General features: G+C 32.5%; 1 protein-coding gene across 5 annotated transcripts in view; it reads left to right on the forward strand.

Moving 5' to 3' along the window:
• Nucleotides 1-23,962, forward strand: part of LOC114331875 (protein transport protein Sec31A) — a 115,791-nt gene that overhangs the window by 63,773 nt on the left and 28,056 nt on the right. For 4 of the 5 annotated variants that reach the window (XM_050646258.1, XM_028281557.2, XM_028281556.2 and 1 more), the window contains exons 17-18: nucleotides 8,857-8,928; nucleotides 17,175-17,324. In XM_050646258.1, coding sequence (XP_050502215.1) covers nucleotides 8,857-8,928; nucleotides 17,175-17,324 — 222 coding nt within the window. The remainder of the gene's footprint in view (nucleotides 1-8,856; nucleotides 8,929-17,174; nucleotides 17,325-23,962) is intronic. The other variant, XM_050646251.1, reaches the window with a different exon arrangement.

Consider the following 23,962-nt stretch of genomic DNA (forward strand, 5'->3'; position numbering starts at 1 on the left):
ACGCTCTGAGCTTCGCTGGTGTCGCTAACTAGCGGATTAATAATGCAACTTTCGCCGGAAATTTTTTTAAATTTATTATTTAATTTTTATCGCGTAATATTTACAACGCAAAAAAGCAATTAAACTGTAATCGATTTTTTTAAGATTTTTCTTATCATTTTGACGTTCTATTGATGAAATATTAATTTCTTACTTCGGATACTTTCACAGTTATCGTGTAGATGGCGCTTAGATTAATTTATAATTACATACATATTACGAGATATTAAAAAAACTTAAATTCAGTATTTAAAACGTAAGTATACTTAAGGTAAAAATATACACCACAGCTTTGACCAACTAATATTTTTTCCTATTAATGTTTCTAATTTCAATGTTTTAAATTAATCACTTTGACATGTCAAATTTCCAGAAAAAGTTCACTGACTTGTCACTACCTGCACTCACGAACTTTTAAATATCCCCTCTACGTACGAGCTCACAGCGTATACTTTCAACTATATTATCTAACATGTATTCAGAGGAAAGAGTTAGGGAAGCATTGGAAAATTGCGAACATGGAATATTCTTAAATGGAGAACGCCTAAACTACATCCGCTATGCAGATGACACCGTTATTTTTGCAGACAGTTTAAACAGTTTACAGCATAAATAATTTACATAAAGAAAGTAAACGAAGTAAGTGAAAGATTTGGACTACAAGTAAACATATTAAAAACTAAATTTATGGTCATCAGCAAAAATAAAATCAAAGACGTCCATCTGCTTATCAAGAATACACCAGTGGACCGAGTAAAACAGTTTACCTATCTTGGAACAACATGGCCAAACTCTTTAAAAGCTCGTAACCTTAATCTGGAGATTAAAGTAAAGCTCCTACGATGTTATATCATCTCAATAATATACTACGAAGTTGAATCCTGGACACTCATTGAAGCAATGGAGAAAAAACTTCGAGCTGTGGCTATACAGGCGAAGCCTAAGGATATCATGAAGGGACAAGATAACCAACGAGACCGTACTACGAAGAATGGGGAAAGAAAGAGAAATAATATTTACGATTAAAATAAGAAAGTTAGAATATCTCGGACACATATGAGAAACGGCACTAAATACAAATTACTGAAAATGATCCTTCAAGGCAAAGTATTCGGAAAGCGAAGATTTGGGATCATGGTTAAATAACCTGGAAAGCGAAGATTTGGGATCATGGTTAAATAACCTGAGGAAATGGTTCTCAACAACAACTAATCTATTTAAAGCATCAGTTAATAAAATAATTATAGCGAGAATCATCGTCAATATTCGAAACGAATAGACACCAAAAGAAGAAAAACCTTTAGGGCAGATAAATAGCAATAAATCGCGACTGAATTCCGCGTTGCTTTAATCGTCATCTTGATTTTAAAGGAGAATCGTTTTTGCTCAACATCTCCGTCATTTTCAATTTTTCGACAAAAATAATACAAACTGAAATTGTTGTAGATGCGATTTCCTACAATTTCGTTTTTACAGTTTTTTTGTGCGGTCGATATTCTCCGAGTTAAGAGGGAAAATAGTGGAAGGGGAAGAGAGTATACTTATTGAATTGAATCTCGTTTATTATTAATTTTACGACATAATTGTACATAAATAAAAATGGAGAGAATTATATTTTATACAATTTTGATACATATCTTAATTTTTTTTGCTAAAATCAATATTTAAGGTCTTAGGATCGTCATACTTTTTTATTAGGTCTAAATTTATTTCTATTACAGTAAATGACTGTTCTGTATGGTATTTTTATTTATCAGTGTCTGTTAATAATTATTACTCTCTCACGGATAAAACTAATCTGCAGTTGTCACATAAAGAAACAGTAGACTATGTTAAAAACTAAATAAACTCTTATAAATCCACAGATCACGTAGTAGGTACTTAGTATTGTATATTTTTAAATACCTTGGAATATGTTCTGAAAATATTAAATTTAAAATATAGTAAGGATTTATTTTTTATTTATTATTTATACATATGACCTGGCCTGTAGTGACTAATCCAGGTCGTTTTCTCCTGATGGGATTACAGATATTTTTTTTTATATTTTTACATTTTTTACTCAACTATTAAATATATTTTTACAATTAACAATTTGCCATAATCTATTAATTACGTTTAACAAACAAATTTAAATAAACAATTTAAAATATTTTTGGTACTATCAACTCCCTTCTAAGTTATAAAGACAGTCCCTCTATTTTCAGAAGAGAGTTGGTAGTTTTTTTTTTAATTTTATGAATTATGTATTCAATTTCAGTCAGTCAGTCGAAGTCATTCGACTTCGAGCGCCCGGAGAGTGAGGTCGATGCTCGTTCAATAAATAAAAGTATAACAAAAACATAAGTAATTATCCTATAGTATCGCTGTTAATTACCGGGCAATTAAGCAGTGTTAAAAAGTGTGCAAATGAATACCAGTTCTTCAATCGATTTACTTGCTACAAATATGTGACAAATGAGTAACGATCATCGAATTTATGGAAACAGTGGCGTCCCGTCAGCAAATGGTACTAATATGCAGGTGAGTAATATGCTTAATTACTCACAGCCTACAGCAGCTTATACACCACAACCTCAATGGTATATACCAACACAACATATGCAAATGCAACCGCAGATGCAATATATGCAGCCACGGCAAGCACACACAAGCCATATGCAACCTCAGCAAACAATACAGCCAATTATATATTCAACACCTGCGGAACCAACTACTAGTGCAAGTTATTATTACCAACAACCACAATGCTCTATGGCTACAAATTATCAAAATATTCAAACAAATAGCTACTCCTCCGAGATCAGCGAGTCTGAACAAAAATCACTTAGGAATAAATACCAAAAGGACCATGAAAACTATTCTGAAGCTTCAAAGCAATCTGACATCCAGCAAGAAGTGATTCTGGCGGAAAACGAGTTCCAAGAAGTTAAATCTAGAAAAAAAAAAGAAAAATGACAAGCCCACAAAAACAACCAGATACGATAAGACAAAAAACAGGAGACAATAGTTATGCTTCTAAAAACCAATACGAAGTATTAGCCAACATTCCCGAGGAACCTACTGCTACAAATAAAGCAAATAAAGATAATGCGAAAATTACACCATTTATCCTTTATGGCGTTACAAAAAAAGTGCAAGAACTTCTTACACTTATCAAAAAACACGCTCCAAAATTTACCTACAAAATTCTGCAAGGTGACAAAATGAGGGTGCAACTAACAACCGTCGAGGAGTACAGAAACTTAAAAAAAGTTTTCGAAACAAATAAAATTGTGTACCATACATTTGTTCTTTCAGAAGAAAAACACTTTAGAGTTGTACTAAGAAACATACACCACTCTACCCCAATCTCAGAAATAACCAATGCACTTAAGGGTCAGGGTCATCAAGTTATTAAAATTATGAATATCTACAACAGGGAAAACAAACAACCTAAAAATTTGTTTTTCGTTGACCTACAAAGACAAGAGAACAATAAGGAGATCTATAACATAACAAGACTACTAAATGCGATTGTTCGTTTTGAAACACCCAACAAGAAAACAACCATAGTTCAGTGCAAAAGATGCCAAAGTTATGGACATACCAGGAACCAATGTACGTTACCTTATCGATGCGTTAAGGGTGCGGGTAATCATGATTATTGTACATGCACAAAGAAAAAAGAAGACGGAAAACCAGCTACGTGCACTTTATGTGGTGGTGAGCACCCGGCTAATTATAAAAAATGTCAGGTTTACATAGAAATACTAAACAAGAGATATCCTCAGAAAAATGGAATTGCTTACCAACAAAGCAATAATCTATTAACACAGATAACAGCACAAGCTCCTACCCAACAATCATTTCAATTAAGTAACGATGAGGTAACAAGGGGAAGACCTACCTACGCCCAAATCACCGGAAATCAACAAAATGTACAAAATCTGTCAAACAATAACAACGAGTCCAACAACAGCTATCTTCTCAACATAATCTCCAATCTGCAAAAAACTATAGAAGAACAACAAAAAACAATATCACTGTTAACTCAAGAAATCCGACAAATTAGAGAAGAACTTATTTCTAGAAAATGTTGACACAACTTTTAAGAATAGCACAGTGGAACGCAAATGGAATAATCAAACATAAATATGAGATTGAATACTTCATAAACATGAACAATATCGATATTTTGTTGATTTCAGAATCACACTTATTTAACAGTGCTCAGTTGAAAATAACAAACTTTAACATATATAATGCAGGACATCCAGATGCTGAGAGAAATCCAAGAGGTGGAGCAACAGTAATAATCAGGCAGAACCTGAAACATTATGAATTGCCCAAATTTGAACAAGATTTTATGCAAGCAGCAAGTATCGTAATAGAAGAGTGGGTAGGGCCACTTGCGATATCGGCCGTTTATTGTCCTCCGAGATACAGGCCAAATAAAGAAGGTTTTGTAAATCTGTTCAAAACACTGGGAAACCGATTCTTGGCTGGAGGTGATTATAACGCAAAACATACTAGTTGGGGTTCTAGACTTTCACCTCCAGGAAGGGGAAGAGTTTTATATTCAGTTGTACAAGAAATGAATTTAAGCCACCTCTCTACATATCAACCCACATACTGGCCCAGTGATCCAAATAGAGTACCAGATCTACTCGACTTTTTCATTGTAAAAGGTATCTCAGATGAGCACTTAAATATAGTATCCAGTGATGATTTAAATTCTGACCACACTCCAATTATTGCATCCATATCAACCATACCTCAAGAAAAGGAGGCGACACCGCATCTGATCTCCAAAAAAACTGACTGGGAATATTTTAAATCAATACTAGATCAAAATATAAATCTACAAATACCACTGAAAACACCAAATGATATTGAATTAGCAGTTGAATATTTTACTAAGTTGGTTCAACAAGCAGCATGGGAAGCTACGCCCCATGAGACTAAAAACAAAAGGCACCGAAGAAAATGCCCACAAATCATTAGAACTGAAATACTAGAAAAGCGGAGGCTTAGAAAAAGGTGGCAAATAACGAGACACCCAGATGACAAAACCAACTACAATCGAAAATGTCGACAACTAAAAGAATTAATACAAAATCTTAAAAATGAATATTTTCAAAGTTATATGCAGAATTTAACACCAACTGCGGATTCCGACTATTCTTTATGGAAGGCCACAAAAAATTTGAAAAATTCAAAACAACAAATCCCGCCTATCAGGCATGATAACAAATGGTTACGAACAAACCAGGAAAAGGCAAATGCATTTGCAAACTATTTCGAAGAAGTATTTCAGCCTTTACCTGCAGATGAGAATAATATCGATGAAAGAATACATGAATTTTTAGGTAGTATATATCAAATGTCTCCACCTCCCAAACTAACAACACCCAAAGAAGTAGCACAAATTATTAAATACGAAATTCGTACCAAAAAAGCACCTGGACACGATCTCCTTACTGGCGAGATAATCAAACAACTACCAAAAAAAGGGATTACAATGATAACACAACTAATAAATGCGACTATAAGGATAGGATATTTTCCAGCACAATGGAAGTTAGCAGACATTATACTAATACAAAAACCAGGAAAACCTGCTAAAGAGATAAAATCATACAGACCAATAAGCTTGTTACCTGTTATGTCTAAAATTGCAGAGAAAATTATAAAAGAACGATTATTAATAGAAATAGATGAACACAAACTAATCCCATCGCATCAATTTGGATTTCGCCTTAAACACTCGACCATTGAACAAGTGCACAGAGTTGTTGATATGATACAAACTACATTTCAGGAAAAGAGCTACTGCAATGCTGTATTCCTGGATATAAGTCAAGCTTTCGACAAGGTTTGGCACCCCGGATTGCTTTATAAACTAAAGAAAAACCTATCTCATCCACTCTACATCTTGCTCAAATCTTATCTTGAAGAAAGGCACTTCCAAATAAGATATGATGACTTTATAACAGACATTCATCCTATAAAAGCTGGTGTGCCCCAAGGAAGTATACTTGGTCCCATACTTTACACTTTGTTTACAGCTGACTTTCCAACCGATGACCATCACCTGACAGCTACATTTGCAGATGACACTGCAATTATGGTGAAAGACAAAAATCCCGAAATTGCGACTCGCACATTACAAGCAAGATTACACAAAACACATAAGTGGGCTTGTAGATGGAGAATAAAAATTAACGACGAAAAATCAGCCAATGTAACTTTTACAAAATGCCACGGTGGCACACCATCAGTATATTACAACAACCACCTAATACCAAAAAAAGATAGTGCCAAGTACTTAGGATTACATCTAGACACAAGGCTAACTCGGAAAACACATATCTGGAATAAACGTAAACAACTAGGAATTGTACTTAAAAAACACTACTGGCTACTTGGAAGTAACTCACCTCTATCATTAAAAAATAAACTCCTGATCTACAGTTCTATCATAAAGCCTATTTGGACATACGGCGTACAAATCTGGGGTACATCATCTGACAGCAACATTGCGATCCTAGAACGATTCCAGTCAAAGACATTAAGAACTATAGCGACTGCCCCTTGGTTTATCTCAAACCAGGTCATCTACAGTGATCTAAAAATGCCTACAGTGAAACAAGTGATCGCGCAGTGTAGTGATAAATATCTAAAGCGTCTTGAAGTGCACTCCAACAATCTTGTAATCGGTCTTCTTGACAACAGTGTACAAAACAACAGACTAAATATTCGTAGTCCACTGGATTTACCCTATAGACAATAGACAACAAGTATAAGTTTAGATTAAGTAGTGAAGTAAATAGATATGTCATACCAATGTATATCCAGAAACATTCAACCAATAGAGTTATAGCCACTGGGCGATCACTCTTAATGTTTCAAATTCTGTTCAACAAAAATGCTTAGTGTTTATAGTTTTAAATAAACAGATGGCGTTTGTAACAATAAAAAAAATGTATTGAATTATTATTTTTATTTATTTATTTTATATTGAATTATTATTATTATAATTGTAAATATCTATTTTTGAATTTATATTTTATTTTATTTATTTTAACTTTATCTTACTCAACTTCATCAGGGTTGGATTATTGGTTGTCTTCTTCTATTATTATAGATTTCTTGTTGTTTTTTAGATATTATTTGTGTGAGATTGTTTAATATTTCAAAATATTCTTCATTTTGTAATATATCTCTTATTTCAATTCTTTCTAATCTTCTTCTCATTTCTCTATGTTCTTCATTTTCTATAGTATTTTCACAATGTAACACTATATGTTCTGGTGTACCTAGTTCTCCACATTCACAATATGCATCATCTTTTAAGTTAAATCTTTCCAAATATGTTGGGTACGGTCCATGTCCTGTTAAAAAGTGTATTAAACCTTGTTTTGGATTAAAATAATTTGGAATGTTTTCTAATATTGGTATAAAATTGTATAAACGTCTAGATTTTGTTGAATTTTCCCATTCATTTTGTCTTTTTCTATTTATTATTTCTTTTAATTCTCTTTTATTTCTTATATCTAATCCTATTATTTGTATTATTTTTCATATTTTTCTTTTTTTAGCCAATAATTACATGCTCTTTTTTGTGTTTCTAAATGCATTGGCATTACTCCAGTTAAAACTGTGAGTGCCTGTGTTGCAGTTGTTCCAAATGCTCCCGTCATTCTTACAAGAAATCCTCTCTGAGCTCTATTTAATTTTTCTGCATTTTTTTTTATTTATTAATCTATGTGCCCATACACTTGAACCGTACCCTACAATTGATGCAAGTATTGTACTTAGGTATATTCTCATCTGTCGGAGCGAAATTCTATATTCCTTCTGTGCTAGACTAGCAATGCTATGCATGATCTTTGTTGCCTTTTCACAGACACAATTCATGTGTTTTGTAAATAATTTTTGTTCGTCTATTATAATACCTAAATATCTTGTTTCCATTTTTCTTTTTATTGTTTTCCCTCTAATTTTTATAATTGGATCTCTTTCTAAATTTACTTTTATTAAACTATATGTTGTTTTTGAATCTGATATTGTTAATTTTACTTTATTCATCCAATCATTTACTCTTATTAATACTTCATTTGATTTATTTTCTAATTCTCTTCTTGAGTTTGCATCTATGATCAACAACAAATCATCTGCATACGCTATGCTTCCAAGCACTTCAGGATCTATAGTCAATTGTTCCAACAGTTCCTCTAGCATTACATCCCAGAACATAGGTCCACAAACTGATCCTTGTGGACATCCTTTTGTGATATGTTTTGTCTTTTTTCCTGTTGGACAGCTTAGGCTTGCATATCGGTCTTGACAGTAGTTTCTGAGACTTCTGTACAGATTCTTTGGACATCTCATTCTTCGAAGTCTTTCAAAGAATGACGGCCACCAAAGATTGTCAAAAGCCCCAGACACGTCTATAAAGATCATTAAAACATACTTTTTTATGCTTTCGTTTACTATTTCAAATACTTTATTTATTGCATCTTCTGTTGATCTACCTTTCCTAAAACTATACTGACCAGGATGTAATCCAATTTCTGTTCTTATTTGATTTAATTTTTTACATAGTAATTTTTCTTGTAATTTTCCCATTGTATTCAATAAACATACCGGTCTATATGATTTCGGTAAGGCAGGATCTTTATCTTCCCCTTTATGTATTATTATAACTTCTGCTTGTTTAAAATTATTGGGAAACCTTCTTTGTCTAAGACATTCATTATATAATGATGTTAGTATAAGTAAGGATTATAATCTGATAAATAGTATAAACGATATTCTTATTTTAATATTCAGAACAGCAGTCCAAATGTAATGGAACACGAAATAATGAGCGCCAGACATGCTGGAGTGAAATTATGGCGAAAGGTAGAAGTATGGTTTGTGATCTTTGTTGTTGATAATTTTTAGTGCTTATGCTAACATAAATGGAGTTGTTATCTACCTGATTCCATCAGAACTGATTTGAAATTCAGTGTTTTACACTTTTATAGCAGTTTTTTGGTTGATTAGACAATAACCAGTTTAAATGACTACTGAGTGTCTAGATTTGAGATTTAATTAACAATAAATAATTGATGGATTCGACCGTTACTTGATGAAAGTTCATTTTACTAGGTTGTTCAATAAATTTTGCGGTTCGATAAGAAAAACACAATTTTATGATTTGAAATACACTTTATTATTCAGTATGGTCTCCCTGAACATCAATACAATTTGTTCCAACGAGATCCTAATTTATAAATTCCATCCCTGGAGGGAGAATCTGGAAGGGCTGCAAAATACGCTTCCACAGCTGTTATATACTCATCATTTGATGAAAAACTCTTTCCACGAATAATTTTTTTTAAAGTATTGAAACAAATGGAAGTCGCTAGGAGTTAAATCTGATTAATACTGTAGACGCTCTAACAATTCGAAGTTTAATTCATGGATTTTAGCCATTTGTAAAATGTTCATATGACAGGGTGCATTGTCCTGATGAAAAACTAATTTTTTCTTGTGCAGACTGGGTCTTTTTTTTTACGATTGTGTTCCTTCAGCAGATCTAAAAGGTTACAATAACATCAAGAGTTTATTGTTTTATCAGTTTTCAAGTAATCCACAAAAAATTCCTCTCACATCCCAAAAACTGATGCTAAAATCTTTTTCGTCGATTTCTGGACACGAACTCGTTTCGGGTCTACCACTCTTTAGCATCTTGTTTTGATTCAGTATCATGGTGATAGACCAATCATTTGTTATCCATTGTGATGAATCGATGCACAAAATCTACTTTATTCTTTCGAAAACGCTCTAAATGCTGCAGAGAAATTCGCATGTGCTCCCTTTTTGGCGAATGCGGCACCCATTGTGAACACAGCTTTTTGAAACCCAATACTTCAGCCAAAATATTGCTTATACTGGCCAATGAGATGCTTATAGCCCGGGAGGTAGTGTCAAATTTGACCGGAGCATTTTAGCATGGCTGTTTTCTTTTTATTTAGTTAGGTGTTCCAAAGCTTATTAAGAAATAATGTGTCAGCTGGCCCAAAACCGGGGATTTTAGACAAGAAAAGGTAAAATATGAAACCTGATGGAAAAACGCTACAACTTATGTCAAATATTTATCTACGTGACTTACAACTATTAATAGCCTTAATTACTTGGCTCCTAGCTTTCACTCAGGCAATCCGTGTTCAAATCCTGGCGTTGAAATTTTTTTTGTTTTTAAAATTGACATTTTATTTTGAAAAATAATTATTTTTATAATACCACGTTTGTATTATTTATACGAGACAATATAAAAAATCTGTATGTCTTTTATAGAATCGCAAACTATGCATTTTATCATATTAAGATTGATCTTAATAAGCAAATTTGTTGTAGGACCCCTGAAGGTTCCTGAGTTGGTACGACCAACAATCTAAGTGAAAAGGGAGGTGAAAAGTTCACTTTTCTATCACCAACCTCCATTTTTTAATAGCAATCTAAATATTTCACTATTCTCTATAATATATAAAAATGAATGTTTGTCTGTACCTATGTCCCTTATAGAATCGTAAACTATGCATTTGGTAGAAAAAAGTATACGCAATATTTTTGAGTATTTTTTATCTTTCTGGTAATTTTTAGGTATTTAACTTTTAAACATTATTAGTTCTAAGGCGGTACGAAGTTTGCCGGGTCAGCTAGTTAATAATCAAAAAATATTCAGCTGACGCTTTTTTCTTACAATCTAAAATTAATAAATTAATGATTTATACTTTTTAATCTTTGCCAAACTAGTCCAAGAATATTTTTTTATTATTAACTAGCTGACCAGGCAAACTTCGTACCGCCTTAGAACTAAATAATGTTTAAAAGTTAAATACCTAAAAATTACCAGAAAGCCAAAAAATACTTAAAAATATTACATATATTTTTTTCTAATAAACAATATTGTTTTTGTGGTTTCTGCGTAAATAATGATTACTTAGGTTGGTCGTATTAACTCAGAAACCTTCCCGGGTTCATGTACAACAACTTTGCTTGAGGTCATCATATGATTAAATGCATAGTTTACGATTCTATTAAGGGACATACGAGGAGCGATCAATCAAAACCCAATAAATCCACTAAAGCTGATTCGGAGTTAAATGCAGAAATGTTACATCTTACTCGCCGTTGAGTTAAAAAATATAAATCCGATGATATTTTAAAGAATAAGGGTAGTATGGTATATATAGTAGTGTGGTAGTAATAAGGGTAGTGAAAGCCTACCCTGGTGCAGATATTAAGTCAGACCATAACCCACTTGTCGGTAAGTTTCGTCTGAAATTTAAAAAAATCCACAAACCTAATCCTATAAGATACGATCTCAAACAACTAAGAGATGATGACATAAAGCAAGAAGTAAGGGAATATCTGAAGAACAACATATCCAAGTCAGAAGTAGTTAATGATGTTGACACAGAAATAAACCACTTAGAAAACATTGGGAAGGAAATATTAGACCAATACCTGCGACCGAAAAAGACAGAAAAGAAAAAGCCATGGATGACCGACGGTATATTACAGATGATGGACAGAAGAAGAGAATCCAAGCGGAAAGACTACGTTGCATATCAGTTTCTAGACAAAGAGATAAAAAAAGCTGTCAGAGAAGCTAAAAACAGAAATCTAGAAGAACAGTGTGAAGAAATCGAGATGTTGGAACGTAAAGACGATTCCTTCAACCTCCACAAAAAGATCAAAGAAGCAGCAGGCATCTATAAATCAAAAAGGCCGGGACACTTAATAGACGCTCAAGGAAATCCAATAGTTGATATTGAAGAAACAAAAACAACATGGATGAACTATGTGACAACAACATTTGAAGACGATAGGAATGTCACCATCACACAAAATAAAAATGACGATACCGGACCACCTATTCTCGAAGCGGAAGTAGAAGCTGCTATAAACAACATTAAGGAGGGAAAAGCCGCAGGACCAGACGAGTTCTACTCAGAATTTTTAAAAATTATGGATAAAGACGAAGTAAAAAGACTTACCTTGATCTTCAACAAAATATACCAAAGTGGAAAAATACCCCAACAGTGGCTAAGATCAACTTTTATAACAATCCCTAAAAAACCCAATGCCAAAAAATGTGAAGATTATCGAATAATAAGCCTTATGAGCCATCTCCTGAAAACTTTTTTAAAAATTATACATAAAAGAATATATAAAAAGTGTGAAGAACACATGACAAACACACAATTCGGCTTTAGGGATGCATTGGGTACTCGAGAGGCACTTTTTGCAATACAAGTTCTCTTTCAAAGATGTAGAGACGTGAATTGTGATATATATGTGTGTTTTGTTGATTACCAGAAAGCGTTCGATAGAATAAAACATGACGAACTGATGAAAATATTAAATTCAATTGGTCTAGACAGCAGAGATCGCCGTATAATAAACAATATCTATTACGAACAAACTGTAGCTGTTAGAGTAGGGGATCAGTTAACAGACGACATAAAGATAAAAAGAGGTGTGCGACAGGGATGTATATTGTCCCCATTATTGTTCAATACATATTCAGAACACATTATGAACCTAGCGCTAACGGACATAGACGAGGGAATACTTATAAACGGAGAACGATTGAACAACATAAGATACGCTGATGATACTGTCATTTTTGCAGACAGTCTTGAAGGTCTGCAGACACTTGTCTCCAAGGTGGCAGAAGTAAGTAGCAGGTTTGGGCTTGATTTTAACATCAAAAAAAATACATGGTTATAAGCAAAAATAGGATACCACCTTGTCAATTACTAGTTAACCAACAACCTATAACACAAATCACCAACTTTTGTTATTTGGGTGCAAACTTAAATGAACAGTGGGACCAATCGACGGAAATTAAGATAAGGATCGAGAAAGCAAGATCAGCCTTCGTCAAAATGAAAAAAATCTTCAACAGTCACGATATAAAATTGGAAATAAAAATTCGTTTACTAAAGTGCTACGTATTCTCCGTTCTTTTATATGGCGTGGAGTCATGGACCTTAACTGAAGCATCACTGAAGAGACTCGAAGCATTTGAGATGTGGTGCTATAGACGCATTTTGAGGATTTCCTGGATAGACAGAGTTACCAACGAAGAAGTTCTACATAGAATGGGTAAAGAGCGCGAACTAGTCGTAACCATAAAACGTCGCAAACTGGAATACCTGGGCCATGTAATGCGCAATGAACAACGATATGACCTACTTCGGACCATACTTCAAGGTAAAGTGCATGGGAAAAGAGGTCCAGGACGAAGAAGAATATCCTGGCTGCATAACCTGCGAAAATGGTTTAACTTAACCACTACCGGACTTTTCAGGGCAGCAGTCAACAAAGTCAGAATAGCCATGTTAGTGTCCAACATCCGTAACGGATAGGCACCATAAGAAGAAGAAGAAGGGTAGTATATTATAATATGTAAATTGGAATATTGAACGCACAATATGTTTCATGATATGTGCAAAAAGAAGAGTAGATTATTTATACTTTATGAGACAATATAAAATATGGTATTTTAAAAAAGTTACAGAAGCAAAAAATAATTTCACATTAGATATATTGCACCTACAACATGGTCGTCTTCCAGGCACTCACATTGGTTTTGATGTTGTTCTTCGTTATTCGAGCCTTCTGTTGCTAAAGATTTCTTCTACCAATCTAAAGACTCATCGTTCATATAGTCATCACCAAAGTGCTGTTCTAAGAGATGTTTCAGAGATTTTTTCTTCTTTTTTTCAATAAGGGCGTTATTCAGCAGAATTCTGGATTTATTGTGTTTTGATTGATTTGCACACTTTCGATAGCTATTTTCTATTGGATATATTGCGTTTGACTATTGCTGTGACCACTGGATATATTTCATGACAAAGCTATTTAGTGTTAATTTAACTCGAATTCTAAAAAAACAGGATTTATTGCGTTTTGATTGATCGCTCCTCATACAGACAAATATTCATTTTTATATATTATATTATAGAGAACAGGGAAATATTTAGATTGCTATTAAAAAATGGGGGTTTGTGATAGAAAAGTAAAAAATTAGGGTTGTATGTATCTTTTGGTTCTACATCATATAAAATTAAGAAAAAACAGTTTGTCCAAAAAAATAAAAAAAATGTTGGGAGGGGGGTGGAAAGGGCAACCCTTTTTCGCTTAGATTGATCGTTTCATTTTCAAACTCAGGAAGCTTCAGGGGTTCATGTACAACAACTTTGCTTATTAAGGTCAATCATAATAATATTTATGATCAAATGCATAGTTCTATTTCATAAGTTCTATGCATAATTCTATAAAAGACAGACAGATTTTTTTATATTGTCTCGTATAAATAATAAAAACGTAGTATTACAAAAATAATTATTTTTTTAAAATAAAATGTCAATTTTAAAAACAAAAAAAAAACAACGCCAGGATTTGAACCCGGAGTGCCTGAGTGAAAGCTAGGAGCCAAGTAATCAAGGCTATTAAGAGTTGTAAGTCACGTAGATAAATCTTTGACATAAGTTGTAGCGTTTTTCCATCAAGTTTCATATTTTACCTTTTCTTGTCTAAAATCCCCGGTTTTGGGCCAGCTGACACATCATTTGTTAATAAGCTTTGGAACATCTAACTAAATAAAAAGAAATCAGCCATGCTAAAATGCTCCGGTAAAATTTGACACTACCTCCCGGGCGTATTCACGGCTTGTACTACTACGTTTAAATTCAGCAACTCATCTTTCTACTGTAATATTTTAAGGCGAAGAGTCCTTATACACTTTTAGCAAAAACTCCATAAGAAAGTCCTGAAATTAGTCTATCCACCACCACAGAAAGAACCCAGTACCTTCTGCTTTATCACATATATAGGCAAGTCATATAAACAAGCAAGAATTCGATCAATTATTTCCCTCATTAAAATCATTAAATAATGTACCATAAAATATGTTTAAAACTTTGAAATTTGCTGACGGATATTAAAAATCGTTTCAAAGATTTTGAAGATATATTTTCCATTACCACTTCTTTTTTTTTTTTTTTTTTGTAAGCATTTATTAACAATCAGAATTACATATTCTATAAGCTAATTTGATAACAAGTACAATATATCAATGTATTATTGTACACTAAAATGGCGTTATGAGGTACATCACCCAGCGGTTTCACCTCAGTTTCAGCGAAGATCTATGGGCCATAATCTTCGCAATCTTCTGTTGTTTAGTGGCTGCAGTAATGGTAATATTAATTGGTTGGGGTGGTCTTCCAATTTCTCGAAGAAATCATTTCTCAGTTCAAATTGATTCCGTAGCAGTCTACATTCAACTAGAAAATAAGCCACAATTTAAGTTTGAAATTAAATTTACATGACGTTTCGATTTCCACTTCGGAAATCGTTACAAAAATTCGATTTTTTTATTATCACATTTCAAACACATACCCCCTCCCCTAAATAACATTTGCGCTTATTTAAGCATGCTATTTCCCTCAATATCTATGAACCTATTTCTTTTTTGACTAATATTGTTCTAAAGTGGAAGTTGCTAGTGGCATCTTATGCAATTTACTATTTTATTTGGAAATAAGACACACTTTAAGTTTGAATTTAAATTTATTTGACGTTTCGATTTCCACTTCGGAAATCGTTATAAAAATACAAAATATTAATAAATTAAGCATCTATTTAATTAGTTTAATTTATTAATGTTTTGTATTTTTATCACGATTTCCGAAGTGGAAATCGAAACGTCAAATAAATTTAATTTTATACTTAAAATCGATTTCGATTTTTTTTATTATTTTAAATGCAAGTACTAACTTCAAGAATACTCTCTGAAAATTTCAGTTTGATCGGAGTAAAATTACAGGAAATAAAACATGTTTAATATCCCTACCTTCGACTCGCTTTGCAGTAGCTTGAGCGTAGTGAGAAACGTTAACAGCTATTCCCTTCTCTTTTGTAAATTACTCCTCAATTCAAAAACATATTTAGGTGTTCATCACTTTACTATTTGACAGACAAAAAAGAAATTGAAAATAAATGTTGTCAAAACTTTAACCGCGTTTTTCTCAAAACTGCTTTTTTCAAAGGCGGTGGACATTGTAACTCAAAAGCTACTTGACAGATCCACCTGAAATTTTTCATAGATTTTCTTTAGACATTTCGTGAGGTAACGCTGTCGAGAAATTTTTTCTGTAACCATAATAAATATGTTGATTTTCACCCCTTTTTAAAAAATATTGTTATTTTGACTTCTGAGCGATATCATAAACTCAAAAATTATTAAAACTAAAAAAACTAGACAGCGTTACCTCGATAAACACATAATCTAATAAAATATTTTTGAATTTTTTTGTTTCATATGATCCAATGACGAGTTCTGATGTCTACTGCAAAATCAATTTTTTTGAGGCGTCTGTAAAAATTGGCCACCATTAATTATTTTTCAATATTTGGTTGAAATTTTTTTGAACATTCTTTGAATTGTACCGAATATGTTTATTTAATTTAAAAATAAAATAATTCTACCACAGTTTCAAACAAAATTCACAAAAATGTGCTTGAAATGTTGATTTCAAAACATACCCTCCCCCACCCCTTTAAAGAAAATTAGTCAAGAGTTAAAAATTTGAACATGTAGTGGTAACAAATATTGCGGTCCTCGGTAATAGACCAAAAACATTTTGTGGCCCTTACTTAAAAAAGTTAGCCCACCCCTGCTCTAGATCATAATCATTCTTTTAATGAAGTTTTAAATTCTTCATATTCAAAATAAAGGTCTTAATCTATCTTTATTAGAATCTATGGAAATTAATAAATTGAAAAATACAGATGTAATTCTGAATGACCAATTAAGACAAACAGCTCAACCTCTTCAGTTAAAGACTTTCCCCAAACACTTCAGTTAAAGACTTTTGATAACACATAGTAAAATAAATATGTTTAGCAACAAAATTATTACAGAGGTAATGTTAAAGAACAAGGCTGTAACATATTTAAAAAAAAATTATTTTAAATCGGACAACAGGTTTAGGAAATTCGAGACATCAAAAATGACCAAATTTTTAAGTGAGCCGATTTCTATGCACGCAAGTTTATATAATGGAAATTATTTTTAATTTCAGCCAAAACCTGAACCGGGTGTAGTTGATCCTATCACCCATCCGTTATATGGCGCAGCACCAGTTCAACCTATGCCGATACCCACAAATGGATACAGTGGTGACATAAATCCTCAAGTAGCACAACCTTATAATACAATGTTCTACCCACAGGTGAGTTTTGATATTTATGTTTTTGAAGGACAAAATACAACACAACAAATGAGATACGATTTGAAATTACTAAGCTTTGTTTTTAAACCAAGAGGAGTAAACTAAAAAGACAGATTCACACCCAAGAAAGTCACTAGAAATATCACCAAATACATACATCTTTTTTTTTTTTTGGTTGATCATATCGGCCTTTGACGGTAATCCATGAATATTATATTATACTAATACGTCGCTAAAGAGTTCTAAAAACAACTGGTTTTTTTATAAAAACAGACTAAAAATCTAAAAATTTAAGGAATAACGCAGAAACTACAAAAAATCGCTGAAATAACTTAATTAACCTATGAAATGCCAATAGTGTCAAAATATTATAAATGTCATTAGCGTCAAAATTGGATAACAGTGGAGTAAACTTGCCTGAGGCTGGACCAATTACAAACAAGCTTTACGGTGAAATTTGAATTACTCCTCTTGGTTTAAAAACAGACTCTATAGTTCTCTATACAGTCTCTATACTGTATATACAAGCGTATAAAACCGCTAATAGTTCAAGAAATGAAGCTTAAAATAGTGCAAACCCCCGCAATTTTTACAGAATGGACCGATTTGCATGAAAATTTGGAATTAAGTTCACGTTACCCTCTACTTCAAAATCTAGATTGTGCCAACGGGCGCTCTTAATTTTTTAAGGGTGAAAACTACTTCTTTTTTGCCAAAATCTACAAAAAGCTTAAAAGGAGTAAAATTTGTTCAGGTGCATTAAATAATTATTATCTAATACTCTGACTTTAATTACTAACTGTTTCAACCCTTTAAAAGTTCATTTTCAAGGGTGAAAACTACCCCTAATTGCTCAAATTTGCTCAAAAAACTCTTAGAGGATAAAATTAGGATCGGTTGATTTAGGTAATAATGGTTTGATATTCATAATATAATTTTTGAGTATTTCAAATTTATTTTTTAAGGGTGAAAGCTACCCTGCATTCCGAACTCTACAAAAAAGTTTATATTTAAACAGTGAAATTTAGTTAAGATTAATTAAATAATGATTTTTTTGGTGCTCTAAGTAAAATTTTGGATATTTCAACGCTTTGAAAAGTCATAAATAGTTAGTTAATCAAGAAATGTATTTTTCATTACACCAACAATTGTTGTAATTAATTTACATGGTATAAATTCTTATAGTAACTTTTTGTTTTAGTTCAAAGTTCTTCAAAAAGTAGAGATGTCCAAACTACACACATCTTTCAATCACTTGCTACCCTAAATACATTATATATAAGTGCTTACATACTTATGTATATTTAATGTTTTTTAAAAAAATATATATAAATATATTTGAAAAATACTGGCGAGCATCTACAAAATGAAAAATATAGTTACTTTAACAAATAAACACATCAGAAGATGTTTCAACTTTCACTTGGCGCTGCGGGCGTATGTGTTTTATGGTTCTATGAGTCGAGTATGACTCAATGTATGCGTGTATATGTTTCTAACGTACACCATACAAAAAAACACCGCTAACTTACATTATTATGCTTCCAATTCGATTTCTCCATTTTTTTTTTCAAAAAAAAACATATTGGTTTGTTGACCTTAACTTTTTCATTTTTTACCTTAGAAAGTTTGGTATAAAAGCATTTCGTAGGCTTTTACAATATCTATAAGACTATTTATATTAAATCTTTTTAAATCACTCATTCTCAAAAAGGGGTGACTTTGAAAGGGTTGTAAAGGTAGTTTTTGCATGTTAGTACAAACTTTAATTATCAATATCTCACTCAATTTTTGCCTTACAAAAAATTTTCGCAAACCAACTTCTTAGGAATTAAAAAAACTACAGTTTCATATGTAAACATTTTTTCGTATCTCTGATTCTAAGCTTTATATTCTGAAGAAAACGGCATTTTTACCAAACTACAAAAATTCGTTATTCGCTTTTAACTCCTTTTTTTTTTCAAAACTAATTATTCTAATCCGGTCATACTTCTACAATCTATTAATAAGACATAAATAAAGAAGACTGAAAAAGGCCAATGACTAATTTTAATTAGGGTGGTAATTAGGAGATATTTCCGCTCACTTTCTCGCTGAAAAAAATAGGAACTGACTTTCTTTTCATCATAAGTCACTCAATTTTTGAGTTAGGAGTCTTCTTTATTTTTAAAGATAGTCTTTTTTAAATATGTACAGTGGAACCTCGTTAACTCGGATTAATCGGGACCGCGGCCGATCCGGGTTATCGAAAATCCGGGTTAGCCGGAGAAAATGGTAAAAATTAGTAAATTACGGTACCTATACTTACAGATAAACTCCGTTGTAATTGAAATAACATGAAATATTTATGCACAGTACACATCTAAATTACGTATCAATTACGCCTTTATCAATTCTACCTAATGCTTCTAGTTTCTTTTTCATTGTCACTACAACATTTTTACGTTTTGTTACCATTACGTAGACAAAAAACACGCAAACACAAAATCTGAATAAATTTACGAACGATTACAGAACGGAAGCGAACAATACGACTGTACTACACACAATACGGTCTCAATCGCAACGATTTTTTAAACAATGCTAAGACAGTTTGAAATAAATAAAGGATACTTTAGGTGCCTGTTGTTTCCGATAGCACGGCAATGAACGTCGTGTGCCACGAGTCATTTTTACTATCGTATATACCTCGTCCAATTTACTTACCGTTGCACGTCATCCGCGCTATAGCCTATGACACGATACCAACACGAAATATCTAGGCGGTGGGTGTGTTCCCCTTTAGAATCATTTTGATTCTAAAAAAGAACACACCCACCGCCTAGATATTTCGTGTTGGTATCGTGTCACAGGCTATGGCGCGGATGAAGTGCAACGGTAAGTAAATTGGACGAGGTATATGTAGTTCAAATTACACAAATACCCATTATCTCTCAACTATTATATTACATACATTTTTATTGTTGAATTTTTTTTCTGATAAAAATCGGTCCGGGTTAGCCGGACTTCTGGGTTATCGGGGGCTGACTTATCGGGGTTCCACTGTACTTTAAGTTAGTTTCTGTAAGTTATCCTCGAAAAATGCATAATGTTCCCGTGTTTTAACTTTGATTAGCATTTGACGAAGAAGAGCTCACCTATAATAAAGTATAGCTCGGTTAGTGAAAAGTATATAATAGAAATATAAAAATAATTAATATTATATAAAAGTTATAGTTGTAAAGAAAATTAAAATAAATCGTTTTGTTTATTTTTTAAAAGGTATATTTCTGTTAATTACACTAGTTGTTTTGATAAGACGAATAATTTTTGAGTTATTAGCAAAAAACTGATTAAAACATTGATTTTTTCGATATAAAACTAACACTTTCGATAGCGAATAAATCGAAAATTATTTATTTTATCAAAAAAATATATAGAACATTTTTTACTTAGAATTAATCTTTTTAACAATTTTTGCGGTCAAAATATATTAAAAAATTTCCACCCCCGAGATTGGCTGGCAAGCACGCCCATGGTAAAAGCTCCTTTCGGCATCATATAGATTTTGATCCTTGGACTATCCACTACTTATTCTCGAATTTTCAAGCCAATCTATTCATTTTGTAAAAATGGCGAGGTGAAAACCTTCGGTTCCTGGACTATAAACGCGAATTATGAATGTTCTTGGGAAAAACACTTTTTTAATAACTGAACACACAAATTAAAATTTTCATTTCGACTAGCAAAGATTTTAGTTACAATTCAAATGTATATAAAAATCAATATTTTACTACTACGCCAGTCAATGGGAGCAAGAATAGGATATTACCTCCGAATTCTATCCTACTGCATGGATTTTAATGAAATTTTGGGCCTAGTCTCTACTTATCTCCTAATTCGAAGTCTACCCATGCCGATGTGTGAATACTTTTTGAGATATTCGTGGTTGAAAATTGGCCATTTTCATTGAACCATAATACCTTTTCGAACGGTTTTTTGCGAATACCTTAAAAACTATGCATCTAACTAAAAAAACTAAATTAAACATTTTTGTAGGTTATAAAAAAAACAAAGAGACATTTGCCTTCATAAATCTTCTAGTTATAGTACAAAAAGAGATATGGTAGGTGAAAATAGTTTGTTTTTTGGTACATTCTCAAATTGGTGTATTCAACTTGAAATAACAGAGAAACGGTCAACTTTAGGTGTATAATGCTACTAATACCTTTTGTAGTGCTTGAAAAGACCTTTAAAATAAGCTAGGTATATTAGAGGTCCATTACGTTAAAACTAAGCGAGATATGCTGCAAACAAAATTGATAACTAATGTATATTAAGAAAAAATGAGAAGTAATTTTAACCCCCATCCATCAAAATGTAAATGCATCGTTTTCCTTCTACAATACCTTTTATTATAGTGTTATTTCTATGTTCAAAAAGTTGGACGGGTTCCAAATGAATGGTTTTTGAAAAAAAAAAGATCAAATTATAGAGCGCATTTTTAAATTTTCTTAAAAATCTTCCTTTTTCTCCATGTAACTTGAAAATGATAAGAGATACAGTAATGAAAAATAAAAAGAAATTTAAATCTGAAAAAGCCCTACATTTTTGTGTGGTATCTTTTTTCGTATCTCTTATCTTTTTCGAGTTACATGGAGGAAAAGGAAGATTTTTATGAAAATTTATAAATGCGCTCTATAATTTAATCTTATTTTTTTCAAAAACCGTTCGTTTTAATCCAGTCCAACTTTTTGAACATAGAAATAACACTATAATAAAAAGTATTGTAGAAGGAAAACGATGCATTTAAGTTCTGATGGATGAGGGGTTAAATATACTTCTCATTTCTTCTTAAATACATTAGTCATCAATTTTTTTGCAGAATATCTCGCTTAGTTTGAACGTATCGATATTCAGTATTGCTCATTTTAAATGTCTTTTCAGGTCCTACAAAAGCTATTAGTATCATTATGCACCTAAAATCGACAATTTCTCTGTTATTTCACGTTGGATAAACCGATTTGAGCATGCAGCAAAAAAACAAACTCTTCTTACCTACCATACCCCTCTCTGTATTTTAACTAGAAGATTTATGAGGGAAAAAATCTCTTTGTTTTTTTATAACCTACAGAAATATTTTATAGAGTTTTTTTTCTAGATGCATAGTTTTTAAGGTATTCTCAAAAATCCGTCCGAAAAAGTGTAATTTTTCAATGAAAATGGCCAATTTTCAACCACGAATAACTCAAAAAGTATTGAGTTTTCAAAAAATAATTATAGAACAGCTTTTGCTTAAAATTAGGTTCTCTAGCCTCTTCCGTGGCTATTTTAACCAAAACATTTTTCACCCACGAGAAGGGGTCGGAACCACCCCCAAGATAAAAGCGCACATCGGCATAGGGTAGACTTTGTTTCTTGAGCTATTCCCTACTTACTGTGAAAATATCAAGTAAATCGATGTAGTAGGATGGAATTCCGAGCCAAATACCCTCATCGACTGCCCTATATAAGATTTAATCAGACTTGAATATAAGATTTTTAATCAGACTGAAATACAGGTGGTTTTTACATGATCTTTTATAATATTTACAATTGCTGATAATGCTGTTCTAGTACGTCGCAATTAGTGTTGTAAGAGTCCAGAATGTTCAACGCTGACAGGCAGTAGCCTCCTGTTGAATTCGGGTGGTAGAATATACTGGATGGTAGCGGTCATTGTACTCTAACTACTCCGTCCCCTGAAGAAGTTTTGTGGGGGACGAGCTTTTGAGTTGGTGTCTTCTGGAATTTCGTTGCTAGAGTTGGTTTTTTGTTCTCTGTTTTATTCCTGTATCATATATAGAGGCAGATTATTGTAATAAAGATACATAAAGGAGTCTCCAGAAGTCGTTATGGCTATGGTTCCATAATTTCGGGTTAATTGTCTCTAGATGTTCCTCTCTCTTAGAGAGTTTATAGAGTTTTTGTAAGGGGATATGATCTGTCCTTAATGGTTTGAATTTAATCGCTTTTGAATATCCATGGTCGTAATTTTGGGAGGCATTAGCGGTTCCTCTGGGATGGTTGTTCTTGAATTTATACAACTCTGGATTGGGATTTTGAATTTACGTCTGGCCGGACGATTGATGAGGTAAATTCCTTTTAGGCCCAAAATTTTTGTTGTAGAACATCGAGTTCTAATTTTAGTTGATTCAGGGTATATTCCTATAATATAGTGGGCATCTGATAATCTTTGGATGGTGACATCTCAAGTTTGGACAAGAGTGTATAGGCAAGAAGCTTCTTGGGTGTTCAACTGTAGGATTTGTTTGATACAGTCGTCAGTTTTCGTTGCTTCTAGTATTGTTCTGTCTTGGAAAAATATCTTGTGTCGATTCGGGCACATGGTTTTTCCAAATATTGAAAGGATTTTTCGTTTATGAGGAGATATGGCTCAGGAGGGATATATTTTGTATATTAGCTGCATTAAGTCTATCATAATAATGGTTTAGAAGTATTGTCGAAACTTTAATAAATTCATTTAATTCTTTTGGATTCCCGTCAAAATTTGGAAGAATGCATAAATTTTTTACGTCAAATTGTGGACTGCCATGTTTTAAAATTTTTTCAATATTTAATTATAGTCAGTAGTCAATTTCAATAGTCAATAGTCAAAT

The sequence above is a fragment of the Diabrotica virgifera genome, chromosome 1, assembly GCF_917563875.1.
Source record: "Diabrotica virgifera virgifera chromosome 1, PGI_DIABVI_V3a".
Classification (NCBI taxonomy): domain Eukaryota; kingdom Metazoa; phylum Arthropoda; class Insecta; order Coleoptera; family Chrysomelidae; genus Diabrotica; species Diabrotica virgifera.